This window comes from Nymphalis io, chromosome 17 (assembly GCF_905147045.1).
Source record: "Nymphalis io chromosome 17, ilAglIoxx1.1, whole genome shotgun sequence".
NCBI classification, from domain to species: domain Eukaryota; kingdom Metazoa; phylum Arthropoda; class Insecta; order Lepidoptera; family Nymphalidae; genus Nymphalis; species Nymphalis io.
The window spans coordinates 4,200,316-4,213,998 of NC_065904.1; the positions used below are offsets into that span (position 1 = coordinate 4,200,316).

General features: G+C 32.6%; 2 protein-coding genes across 2 annotated transcripts; both read left to right on the top strand.

Moving 5' to 3' along the window:
* Positions 1-964: 964 nt before the first annotated feature.
* LOC126775095 (alpha-amylase 2-like) lies at positions 965-5,946 on the top strand. Its single transcript, XM_050496856.1, has 9 exons — positions 965-1,005; positions 1,443-1,619; positions 2,251-2,402; positions 3,340-3,520; positions 3,704-3,819; positions 4,001-4,508; positions 4,816-5,016; positions 5,127-5,288; positions 5,888-5,946. The coding sequence occupies exons 1-9, from the start codon at positions 1,003-1,005 to the stop codon at positions 5,897-5,899; spliced, it is 1,512 nt and encodes a 503-aa protein (XP_050352813.1). The 5' UTR covers positions 965-1,002; the 3' UTR covers positions 5,900-5,946.
* Positions 5,947-7,680: 1,734 nt separating this feature from the next.
* LOC126775102 (2-amino-3-ketobutyrate coenzyme A ligase, mitochondrial) lies at positions 7,681-13,443 on the top strand. The gene is made up of 9 exons (XM_050496869.1): positions 7,681-7,776; positions 9,137-9,297; positions 9,603-9,668; positions 9,751-9,852; positions 10,372-10,579; positions 11,314-11,494; positions 11,834-12,026; positions 12,505-12,682; positions 13,159-13,443. The coding sequence occupies exons 1-9, from the start codon at positions 7,701-7,703 to the stop codon at positions 13,317-13,319; spliced, it is 1,326 nt and encodes a 441-aa protein (XP_050352826.1). The 5' UTR covers positions 7,681-7,700; the 3' UTR covers positions 13,320-13,443.
* The last annotated feature ends 240 nt before the right edge of the window (positions 13,444-13,683 follow it).

Consider the following 13,683-nt stretch of genomic DNA (forward strand, 5'->3'; position numbering starts at 1 on the left):
CATGCAGGTTTCCTCACTATGTTTTCCTTCACCGTAAAGCACGAGATGAATTATAATCACAAATTAAGCACATGAAAATTCAGTGGTGCTTGCCCGGGTTTGAACCCACGATCATCGGTTAAGATTCACGCGTTCTTACCACAGGGCCATCTCGGCTTTTAACTCTTAAATGCACCCTTAAAAATGACATGTTTTTTATATAAAGTAATAAAAAAATATATTAAATTCACATAGGCCGCACTAAAAATTCCAATTTAAAATGACCGTCAACGACTCAACAACTATTCCCGTGCTCCGCGTAACTGAGCTCCCGCACCGCACTGGCTATCCCACCATCACTACTGACCGCCACAAGAAGATTAAGATATTAATTGTAATTTTAAGTGTAAGGGACAAATATGTTTATATCTATATATGTACTTATACTTTATTCCATATCGGTTAAACAGCTTCTCAAATAATTCATTATTTTAACCAAAATTTAAAAGATAAAAATTGATACTGGAGTTATATTTAGTAGATAGTAGCATGCGATCGCAGACTTCTGTGGGTCATATTAAAATCTACAATTTCTAGAACAGTCTTTTGATGTATGTTCTAAGGTTGCGCGTTAGCACCAATTCGTTCAGTTAATTTCAATAATTTTTGTACAAAATATTTACAAACTATATTTATAAATCTACCTTGTGTAATGCTTTTTCTAACAGTGAAAACCATATCAAAATCCGTTGCGTGATTTAAAAGAAGTTAGTGGAGATACATACAAAGGAACTCAGCGACTTTATTATTTGCTACTTATAGATTACATACTTAATTCTTGATAAATGAATATATAATTTGCTCAAATCTTGAAATAATGACGCAAAGGGATTAATTCTAGATAACCCGATTAGGCATAAAAACCACTAAATTTGTTAATATTGTTATCACTAGAATTAAATCGATTGAGTGATAAAGTAAATGTTGAATAAAGAGTTTTGATTTGCTGACAAGTGAGCACGCATGGTAAGAATCTATTTAGTATATATTCTATTATATTAAAGTTAAATTTTGTTTATATATATATATACAAATATATTATTAAAAATATTTAGGTTAAGTTTCGAACCTGCAGTTGGTTTGGCTTTTAATTAATCATGGCGAACTTGCCGCAGCCGTAGAAATTATTTTGATTTAATAATTAGTATTTTCTCATTCATAGTTCGTTCTCTCATTTACTTTTTAAACTATTTTGTTTATTATAGTTACTTTAAAAAAGAAGTTTAATAGTTTTTGAGATAAATATTTAATGAGTAAAGCAATTCGTTTGTAAATAGTGAAATTCCCTTGATAACACTTTTTACACTATATTTTTTTAATACAATTTATGAAAAATTCTTAACACAACTTTCGGTCTAAGAATGGAATGCAAATGTGTACCTATTATTATTATTATATTTTAGGGGCAGTTATCAGTTATATTTATTTTCCTGGCGTCCGCGACGCTTCTCAGTGCATACAAAAATCCACATTATGCACCGGGAAGGTCCGTTAACGTTCACCTCTTCGAATGGAAATGGGATGATATCGCTGACGAGTGTGAACGGTTTCTTGGACCTAGAGGATATGCTGGCATTCAGGTTACTTTCATTAAATTTTCTTTGAATTAATATTGTATGCAGACTGGCAATTGGATCATCTGATGGTAAATGATAATCACCATCTTTTAAACCAACACATATTGATGTTTCGCGGTAGAATATGCGACGAGGAGATGGACATACCCAGAGTGGTTTGAATAAAACTCAATCTAAAAACTGAGCCGTATTTTAAATCAACACTTTGGGTGGTAACGATAATAATTTAATATCATAAGTGTTCCCTAAGTATTGATAAAAACTTATTGACATCGTTATTTTTCTATATAAAAAAACTGATAGTTATCAGTTTGTTTAATTTAAAATTATAAAGATTGCCTGTGGGCAATCTTTATAATTTTAAATTAAACAAACATATCATCGAAATATGTGTATTTCGATGATATATTTGTTTCTACATCCATATATATCTTATTGTAATAATAATACATCCGTCGCGTTCCTCGTATACTTTATGAAAATAATATATATTTGAATTGCCCCTTCCAAACACTTTAAAAAAAGTCTTCGACATTGTTTATGTGTAACTACGTTTTACCCGAGTGGAGCCGGAAATTTAGAAGTCCAAAGTATAGCCATTTATTTTTCTATATAACCGTTTATTTTTCAATAGATATCTCCTCCCAATGAGAACGTGGTGCTACGAACATACAATAGGCCCTGGTGGGAAAGATATCAACCCATGTCTTACCAACTGGTTACACGCTCCGGCAATGAGAGACAATTTGCAAATATGGTCCGTCGATGCAACGCAGTGGGAGTAAGGTACGTAAAACATTTAGTCCCAACTACGTGCAGTTTAATCTTGCAATCTTGACCATATCGATAAATTTCCTTCATATCTTAATCCTACGTAATTATTATTTGTATTTTATGTAACAATAAAACAAATAATAATAAGTCTCGGTTTACTGGTGGTAGGGCTTTGTGCAAGGTCGTCTGAGTAGGTACCGACCACTCATCAGATATTCTACCGCAAAACAGCAGTACTTGGTATTGTTGTCTTCCTGTTTGAAGAGTGAGTGAGCCAGTGTAATTACAGGCACAATGGACATAACATCTTAGTTCCCAAGGTTGATGGCTCATTGGTGATGTAAGCGATGGTTAACATTTCTTACAATGCCAATTTCTATGGGCGTTGGTGACCACTTACCATCAGGTGGCCATATGGGCCACTCGCCATCGGGCTCGTCCGCCTTTCTATTCTATAAAACAAAGGTTTATTCGACTATACACTATTTACATATTAATTGTCACTAAGTTAACTGACATAGGCTATTCTCACGTAGCCTTATAGAAAATATTGGGATGAGATCATAGACAATTTATAAATTTTTAAAAAATTAAATTAAATTTTAAATAAATTCCTAACATGAAAATGTATACAATAGGTATATCATATTAATAGTCCGAGCAAGACTTTCTGTATTTTATCCTAGAGATAATATTTTTTTATTACAAAACACCGAAATTGACAGTTAAATTATAAATAATTGAATAATAGCTTGAATAATAGCTTGAGCTGAAGAGCTTAATAAAAGCATTTTTTTAAATATATATCTGTTAGTATTTATATCCGGTAAAGTGTAGTATATTTATTTCAAGTTCTAATGTATTACTCTTACATACATACATACATTACTCTTACTATACATTGTGTGGAAATACCTTAATTATTATATTTTTTAATTAATATTCTAAGGATCTATGTGGATGCAGTTATCAATCACATGACGGGTGAACCACCAGAGAACGTGGGCACGGCTGGTAATACCGGAGTCTTCAGAGAATGGTACTATCCCGCGGTACCTTATAGGCGCGAGCATTTTAACTGGCCGCCTTGTGGTATAGAAGGATCTGACTACGTCAATAATGCTTGGAGGGTGAGTGCTTCTTTTATAATAGAAAGATAAATATATATTTCGATGACATTTTCTCAAAAAAAAATTTCTTCTCATTTAATAAGTACATTAATTGAGTCATAAAAAAAGAAAATCCTCATGAACATGGATTAAGTTAATATTTATCAAATTCATATTTAACATTCAGTTTACCATATATTATAGGTACGAAATTGTGAACTCGTTGGCCTGAAGGACTTAGACCAAAAAAATGAGCATGTTAGACACATGATTGTTAACTTTATGAACGAACTTATAGACCTTGGTGTTGCTGGATTTAGGTATGTTTACACATATATTTTGTACATAGTAAATATTTTTACTAAACTGTGATAAAATACTATTAAGCCATTATTTTTATTAGTGTATAAGTAAGTAGTATTTAATCTTAAAATTTTATTTAAATGAAATACAAATAAATCGAACTTACGTAAAACTTTAATGACGTGTTTAAATTAATAGAATCGACGCCGCTAAACACATGTGGCCAGAAGACTTAGAAATTATCTACGATAGACTTAAAAATTTGAACACATCACATGGTTTCCCGCAAAATGCTCGTCCATACATTTACCAAGAAGTTATCGACTATGGGGGCGAAGCAATCAGCAGAGACGAATATACACCGATCGGTGCTGTGACAGAGTTTAAAGTTGGGTTGGAACTTAGTAATTCTTTTCGAGGCAATAATGCATTAAGATGGCTTTCTTCTTGGGGACCAGCGTGGGGTCTATTAGACTCCAGAGACTCTCTGACTTTTATTGATAACCATGATAATGAAAGAGGTCACGGAGGAGGTGGCGGTATTTTAACGTACAAAGAACCAAGACCTTACAAGGCTGCAATAGCTTTTCTACTGGCACATCCATACGGAGAACCGCAGATTATGAGTAGTTTCAGCTTCTGGGATTCTGAAAAAGGGCCACCCATGGACAGTAACCAAAACATTATATCACCCTCAATAAACTCCGTAAGCTATACATATGTATTTAAAATAAAAATTTGTTACTTTCTATTGTTTGTTATGTCTTTGATATATAGTTTTTCATACTTTAATTAGATAATACATTTACAAAAAAAAAAAATTGCCTGGCGGTACGCCAAACTATCTCGGAGTTATCCTAAGCCAAAAATAATCATTAAAATCGATTTATAAACGAAAATATTCTACAAATACTTTAATAATTATTAACATACATAGTAATAGATAACTTCCCTATTTTATGAAATCGGTTATAAAAATTCTATATATTTTTTTACTCTGTATATATTTTCAGGACGGTTCATGCGGTAACGGTTGGGTATGTCAGCACAGATGGCGACAGATTCAAGCTATGGTCGGTTTCCGTAACGTAGCTGGTAATACAGAAGTTAGTAACTGGTGGGATAATGGTAACAATCAAATTGCATTTTGCCGCGGGAACAGAGCTTTTATCGCTGTTAATGGAGAAAATTGGAGTCTTAATCAGAACTTACAGGTAAACTTTAAAATAACTGAGACATAAATGTGGCCCACTTTTAGCCAATCTTTTCATCGAATCGCTTTAAAATTAAGTGTTAGATTTTTTATAAAATACGCCTGTTTCAGACCTGTCTTCCTGCTGGTAGATATTGCGACGTAATATCTGGTGACAAAGTTAACAATTCTTGTCGCGGAAAGACCGTTACAGTTGGAAACGATGGTCGAGCGTTGATATCCATCAGTCCACAGGATTATGACATGTTTCTTGCTATACACGTTGGAACTCAGGTAAATATAACTTTACTTTAAAGCATTTAAGACTTAAACTGATTCGAAAACCAAATCATAAACCGTCATTGCGCTATTGACACTTAAATTAATTAAGTTAATTGTAAAAGTTAGTGCGAAATTCATCTGTATGCTAGTTTATTTAAAACTGTAACTTAGGAACCTTTTCGTTTTTGTTAAAATAACATTCTCGGTTAGCCATTTATACATTACTTTTAAGGGTTCATCCATACGAGCAGTTTCATGTCTGTCTGTATATCCGTCTTCCATAGACTATTTTTAACCTAACTACTTATATTTACATATTACTACTATTAAAATGTTATTTAGTAGTTGTTTGATGCCTCTAGTGGCTTGATGTAAGGCCGCAGACCCGGAGGTCTTGGGTTCAATTCCCAGGTCGGGCCAATAAAAAGGTATTGGGTTTTTATCATCGGATTATGAGAGTAAGGGAATAGAGAGTGCACATGTGTTTACGCAGACACTTGTGCACTATAATATCTCCTGCGTAGTTGGCTAATCTCTCTTGAGATTGGCCGCCGTGGCCGAAATCGGTCTGGAGGACATTATTATTTTGTATTTATAAAAAAATATTTCAGAGTCGTCTGTAAAGATGAATCACGTCACGTACTGAAGAATGAATTTAATGAAATGCTGGACAAAAGGAGAAGAATAAAAACTTCGTAGTGAATACATTTTATAAGCCTTTCTTTTGTTTTTTATTTTGTAAATTTACATCCTGTACTTTTAGTTGAATATTTTTAAACTTATATATTCAGATAAGACTTAATAACATTTTTGTATGATGAAGTCACTAGAAATCTTTTTTTCTATATAATTAATAGATAGTGTACCTATCATAAACGAAAATTGCCGTCCTTTTTTTAATATATAGCATAAAAGAGGGAAATAGAACATTCATTCGAAAGAAGGTACTAAACTGTTCAGGAAAAAGAGCAAATGTAATCACACCACACATAGTTCATACTATTTACCTATTAATCTGTAAATGAACACATGCCTTGCTCTCAAGATATTGCAAATATACATATATAAAACTCTATTCTGAGACGTCACACGTCTAGTCACTAGTAATAAAATAATGTAAAAAGCAAGAACCGCAGTGTAAAACGTTGAAGCGAAAAAATAGGGGTCTTTAAAAAGACAGTTTTCATGCATACGGTTTAAATATACGGTACAGTTAATCTTCCGAAAATAACCGGCAAACAGGAATAGTTAGTATTTTTCATAAATCATAAAATGTTAATTTTAACAGTTAGTTATGCAATTATATTTAAGTATCCTGTATGAACATCAAAGAATACTAAGTCTATCATTTATATATAGTATAATAAGCCATATTTATTAAAAACAACATTTAACATGAGTTTTAAATTTAGTTTTAAATGTAAGTGATCAATTTATTATTATGTGTTTTAATATTTATTGGGTCATAGCTGAATTATCAGGTGCAAATGATGTGAACGAACAATGGCGTTTTTGAAAAAGTGCTAAGAAGTTCACAGCGTATCGTGAAATATGGTAAGACTATATTTTCGCTACTGTAACAATTAATAAACAAGCAATCGAGCAACCTCCGTTTTTTCGTTTCTTGGTTATTATTTTGATATTTTAAACAAAACACTATTGAAACAATACCAGTATCCCATCAGGATACCATCTGAAAGTTTATTTAATATCCTTTAAAAAAACTAGCTGAATATAGATATTTTCTTTGAAATGCTATAATCTAATCTACTTTTTATCCCCGAAAATGTTTGGCCATATGATATTTTTTATAGACAATTATTGATTTAATATAATGAATAATTTTTTAAAGAAAATATAGTTGGTCTTGGGTCTATACTTGATCATGAGGTTCCGGGTTTGAATCCTGACGTTTTGCTAAGAACATTTTCTAACAGCCTGGAGTTAGGAAGTTGATAGTATTACAATAGCTCTAAGAGCTGAGGTGGCACAATGGTAAGAACGGGTAAATTTCAACCAATGATTGCAGGTTCAAATCCAGGCATGCACCACTGAAAATTCATGTGCTATACAGCTGAACGCATTTTCGCTTTATTTAATATGTTTTTTTTTTCAAGAACTCCGTTCTCAGTACTCCGAGGCACAAGGCTGAGTTTGTTTGTATGTAAATAATATTGCAACAACATTGAAACTACACATGTTGTAAATATTTGTTTTCTTTCAATGTAATAGATAGACTAAATGTAGGAATTATTGAGAAATAGACTCAAAACATGTACCTAGTACAATAATTTGGCACTAAAACTAATGTTGTCTATTGTAATGAGCGATTTACAAAACACTTATGAAATTTGTTTTTGTTTAAAATTAAGGCAAATCTTCAAAACCGGCTGATACGTGACCGGTTTGTTTAACAGCCGACGAATGTTCGCGACACACCCGCTCCGGCTCCAGCCACCAGTCGACGCGATGGCGTTACGATCTACACTCCTGCGCATTGGTATGTAAATTTATATATATTTTTAAAGAAGCTTCATTAAAAAAATCCCATTTTGTATAAATTAAAATGTATACTATAATAATAATACCTGTGGATACATTTTTGTGTTTAAGTGTGTTTAATTAAAGTATTCGTTTATATGTTAAGGGCGTTCACTTGATAAATAAGCTCAGTGTTATTTCGTCAGTAACAAGTCGTAGCGATGGCCTTTATACAAAACATTATAATGAAATGTTTGAGTTACTGTTATTGGATACAAGATTATGTCGACACGGAAAATGATGGCGTTTTAAATCACTTATCTTTTTTCTGTAAACATTAGTATAAAACCTTGAACAAGCCAAATGAGTGCAATTTATGTACGACATATAATTGGATTATTTACTATACTTATCTGTGCTTTATGACACGACATAACATTCATTTAAGTAAATGTGAGTTGAATATATATATATATATTATGGATGATTGCTAAAAAATAATTTATCCTTTAAACGAGCTATACCTGTTATTGATTATATCTTTTTTTTCTCTTTTCTGACGATTGGTTATATCAAAACTCTAGCTGTCTGTATTTGTTTATATATTTACCAGCAATTTTTTTGTTGTTTTTTTATTCCTTTGATAGATCATATACCTAATGTATTATTGTAATATTATTACCAAAGGAACAAAATATAAAGGATTTATTAAGTAGAGTAAAAGAAATTTCTAAATTCAAAATCGATTTAAAATTATGAATTAAATACAATAAATTAAATAGATTATTTAAATAAATCAATACATTTTATAATAGTACCTAATCGTAATATACATACAGTAACAGCCTGTTAACGTCCCACTGCTAGGCTAAGGCCTCCTCTCTCTTTTGAGGAGAAGTTTTGGAGCTTATTCCACCACGCTGCTCCAATACGGGTTGGTAGAATACACATGTCACAGAATTTCAATGAAATTAGACACATGCAGGTTACCTTACGATTTTTTCCTTCACCGTCAAGCACGAGATGAATTATAAACACAAATTAAGCACATGAAAATTCAGTGGTGTTTGCCCGGGTTTGAACCCACGATCGTCTGTTAAGATTCACGCGCTCTTACCACTAGACTAAAACAATTAAATTAATTTTAAATGAATTACATGATAAGTGTAAGTATATAGGATTAATATAACAGCTAACAACATTCTACGCAAAAAATATATTTACTTCGAGCTACTGATAACTTACCTATATTTAAATAATACAATCTTATATACAATACAAATATTAGTTGATTAATAATCATAACTGCTATTAAAAAAAGAAGTAAAAAATGTACATTTCTTCTTTCTTTAAAAATATGAATCGATTATTGCTTTTAGTATTCAATGGACAACAAACACGTCAAATACATGAGCTGAAAAAAAAGGAGCGCGCTGGAGTAACAAAGCTTCGTGAGGTCTTAGAAGACAGACTTCAAGACATAAAACGAGCTAAAACCTGGAAACATGAAAGAGTCCTCACATCACCACAAGACACTAAGGTGTGTGTGATTTTTTATTTAGCTTAATAGTTGGTGGAGATTTGCTACCAAGAAAATCGGTTGAGAAAAAAGGCAATCAAAGTTGTTGCCTTTTTATGTAAAACATATAATATTGTAAGACTTTACCTTCAAGTTTTGTTTCACAATATAGCGTATAACATATAAAAAAAATTTGACTTCAAATCTTCCATTTTCAAATCGGTTAACAGATATAAATTGTGATAACTTAAGTTCTTCTGCTTTAATAACTTTAAACATGAATTTTAATATTATTACGTTTTCATTAATGCATTTATATTTTCCAGGTTAAAGTAAGGGGATCGGAAGGAGAGTTCCTTAATTTCTGTGCTAACAATTACTTAGGACTAGCTGTGAGTGCACTATAGTTTTTACATATATATCTTTAATGTTGCTAGAATAGTTTAAGATGATATTGTGTGTTTTTGTTTATAGAATCATCCAGAAGTCGTGGAAGCTGCTAGAGAAGGTCTAAGCAAATATGGAGCTGGACTAAGTTCCGTTCGTTTCATTTGCGGGACACAAACCATGCATAAGGTAAAATAAAAATATAATGTATTTTCAATAAGCCCCTTTTAAATTGAAAGTATTTATTTATTAATACAAGTATAATATCTGAACCATATCTTTATACCGTACTATATGGTTGTTTATGAAAATATACAACGAAATTTGGTTTCATATTTAAAAAAAAAAGATTATTTTTATCAAAAGAAAAAATAAGCAATAAAGGTTATGAATAATTAAAGGAAAAAACATTGAATCGAAAAATCATTACAAAATAATACTAACAATGCAAGGGTAACTTTTCTGTAATTACAAAAGAAATACTATTTCCTTAATAAAATCATTATGAAAGCATTTTATTAAACACTAGTAAAATCCGCGGCATCGCCAACGTGGAGTACAGTTTGTGAAAAAAAAACTTCCAAATCTGGCATTTTAACGTACATAATGTATATTTAAATTATATACATGAGATATTCATATTTTAAAAATTGAAATAATAGACACACACTTAAATTTTATTTGTATAGATATAAAATATGTTTTTAGGAACTCGAAGACCGTTTGACACAATTCCATGGACGAGAAGATACGATTCTCTACGGTTCGTGTTTCGACGCTAACGCCGGATTATTCGAGGCTTTATTAACACCTGAAGATGCTGTTTTCTCAGATACACTGAACCACGCTTCAATCATTGATGGAATTAGATTATGCAAAGCGCAAAAATTCCGTTACCCGCATAGAGATCTTAATGGTAATTTCATGTTCCAAATTTAAACGATTATATTATGATAAAACATATTTTAATAGACGTGACATCTCATACTTTTGACTTACCAATACAATATTTTTTTATTAAAAAAAAAAGTATTTTTAAAAATAAAAACAAATAAGATCTTTGGATATTAATGGATTAGGAGATTTCGCAAAAGGATAATATCTTGAAACATAATTCTGTATAAGTAGAACTGTATGCAATGAAGCGCATTATATAATAAACTAGTATTCGCCCGCGATTTCGTCCGCGTCTTTCTAAACATAAGAATCGGTTTATAAAAACGCTTTCATAATTAGTGTTATACATACTTGGTTTGACTATCTCATTGTTTTAGTAACTAGATGTAAGGCCGCAGACCCGGAGGTCCTGGGTTCAATTCCCAGGTCGGGCCAATAAAAAAAATATTGAGTATTTCTGTCGAAAATTCTCAATAATAGCCCGGAGTCTGGAAGTGTGTACACTACTGTGCCTCGGAAAGCACGTAAAGCTGTTGGTCCTGCGCCTGAACTCTTTTCGGATGTATCAGACTGCCATCTCATCGGATTATGATAGTTAAGGAATAGAGTGCACCTGTGTTTGCGCACACATTTGTGCACTACAATATGTCCTGCGCAACTGCGCCAACTGGCTAATCTCACCTGAGATTGGCCGCCGTGACCGAAGTCGGCCTGGAGGACTATTATTATTATATTATTATGCATAATTTTTAGAGTTGGAACACCTCCTCGCTCATAGCGAAGCTAGGTTGAAACTAATCATCACTGATGGCGTATTTTCGATGGATGGCAACATAGCTCCTATCAAAGGATTACGAGACTTGGCTGACAAGTATAGAGCCTTATTAGCCGTGGACGATAGTCATGCTACAGGGTTCTTTGGAGAAACTGGACGGTAAGAAAATTGACGATTTTCTATTAGAAACTTAAATAAGATCGATTTCGATTGATTCATCTAAAAACCACTTTTCAAATTTATGGTTTAATAAAACTCCCAGTTAATAAATTGTGCAAATAGCTCACCTCTATACATTTAATTTATTGATAATAATTAATTACTTACCGAGTAGCGAAGAAAACGTTTAATATTTCAGAAGTTATGGGTAACCCCCCCCACCCACACACACATTAAAGTTATTAGTGAAATAAGCTTTTTATCTCCTTTAATAGGAGAAGAGGCGTTCACACACTGCAACGTGTTCATTTGCTGAAACTTACGTTTATATATTTTTAGAGGAACTGAAGAGTACTGTGGAGTTGTTGGAGCGGCAGATATCATTTGTTCAACTCTTGGTAAAGCTGTAAGTGGTGCGGCGGGAGGTTATACAACTGGTCCTAAAGAACTGGTATCGTTACTTAGAAATGTATCGAGACCTTACTTATTCTCGAACGCACCTCCTCCACCAGTTGTTGCAGCTTGTTTGAAGGTAATGGTTTATTCATTTCAGATGTTTTATTTGAAGCACAATCAAAGGCACATACTATTACCTTACCTTTGTAATCCGATGGTACGGCAAATCCTACACGACGAGAAAGAGGTCGGGTGCGGAACCAAAAGTTTTACATGCTTTTCGAGGCATGGGAGTTTACAAAGTTCCACTTCCAGACTACCTACTGGGTTGGTACTTACTGAAATATTTCCGAGAAAAAGAACAAATAACTTTCTATTGACATGGGGTTGAACCCACTAATCTCGGGATCTCCGGTTTTATAAGCTAACCACTAGAATCTAGACCAACGAGACAGTTACATGAGAAATGAAGTAAAAAAAAATATATAAAAGTTAACTAGTTTATAAAGAAATAGTCTCCGCCCGGAGCTACTTTTGCAATTATATTATTAGTATAGATGTTATGACCATAAAGCAAAAACATATCGATACAAAGTAACGAAAAACTTCTTCAGTCGTTAGATCTGGTAGAAAACAGCAGTGAACTCCGTCAACGCTTACGAGAGAACACTCGAGCTTTCCGCGAAGGAATGACATCTGTTGGTCTCACCGTAGCTGGAGATGACCATCCTATTTGCCCCGTCATGGTGGGAGACGCCGCACTCGCTTCAGACCTCGCAGCTGGCATGCTTGGTGAGCAATGAATATAAATTTGGATGTTTTTTTTTTTTTGAAAACAGTAAGAGTATTTGACTCCAATGAAAACTTGTACATTTTGAATAATCGCGAAAAAGACTGGTACCATAACCGTTTGATTATCAACCCTTTAATTATTTTAAAATAAGTTGAAAGTCGACAAAAATATATTCTATCTATTTCTGATTCTCTACTAAGAATATTTTGATTTCATTGTAAATTCAGAAATAAACAAGAAAATCATTCTTAACATTTAACTGTAACTGGATTAGCACAATATTAACGCAAAATAAAGATGTCGGCGCTTTTACTGGAAAATTTATTACGATGAGTTGTTTAACTCCCTTTTATTGAAAAGCATTTGTATTAATTTTGTAATTTAATAATACGTCAGGACAGATGGCATTTTTATTTTTCTTCAAAGTCTTTGGTCTAAAATATTTTGTTGTAATGCTTTCATATTCTTGTTTTAGAACGCGGCGTGTACGTGGTGGCGTTCAGTTTCCCGGTGGTGCCGAAGGGCGGCGCGCGAGTGCGCGTGCAACTGAGCGCGGCGCACACGCCGGCCGACGTGAGTCGCGCCGTGCAAGCCTTCGCAGACGTCGCTAGGAATATTGGCCTTATTCAAAAATAGAATTGTATGCAATGTTTTTTATTTGACATCGATACTATTTGGCAAATATACTTGTAATTAATGTATGTATTATTAGCAAATTTAAATTGAAAATTAGTTACTTAATAAAATCCTTTATAAATATACATTTTATACTTCAACAAATGTAATATAATATTTAACGTCGGGCACTTTATAAACGAAAATGTAAATTTTTCTAAGTATTATAATAAAAAAAGTTGATTGTTAAATGAATTCATCAAACATACCTTTATCATAACCGACTAGTCTTATTAGAACCAAACATAACTCCTTACATTATTTACATAAATCTTTGTTGAATTTTGAAATTGAATTTGTATACTTAAATGTTTCATATACTTTT

Excerpts from the sequence above, each read along its gene's own strand:
- LOC126775095 (XM_050496856.1), top strand. Across the intron at positions 3,521-3,703 it reads ACGTCAATAATGCTTGGAGG|GTACGAAATTGTGAACTCGT; the intron begins GTGAGTGCTTCT and ends CATATATTATAG. Across the intron at positions 3,820-4,000 it reads CTTGGTGTTGCTGGATTTAG|AATCGACGCCGCTAAACACA; the intron begins GTATGTTTACAC and ends TTAAATTAATAG.
- LOC126775102 (XM_050496869.1), top strand. The coding sequence starts at position 7,701 with ATGTTCGCGACACACCCGCTCCGGCTCCAGCCACCAGTCGACGCGATG. Across the intron at positions 7,777-9,136 it reads ATCTACACTCCTGCGCATTG|TATTCAATGGACAACAAACA; the intron begins GTATGTAAATTT and ends TATTGCTTTTAG. Across the intron at positions 11,495-11,833 it reads TTCTTTGGAGAAACTGGACG|AGGAACTGAAGAGTACTGTG; the intron begins GTAAGAAAATTG and ends ATATATTTTTAG.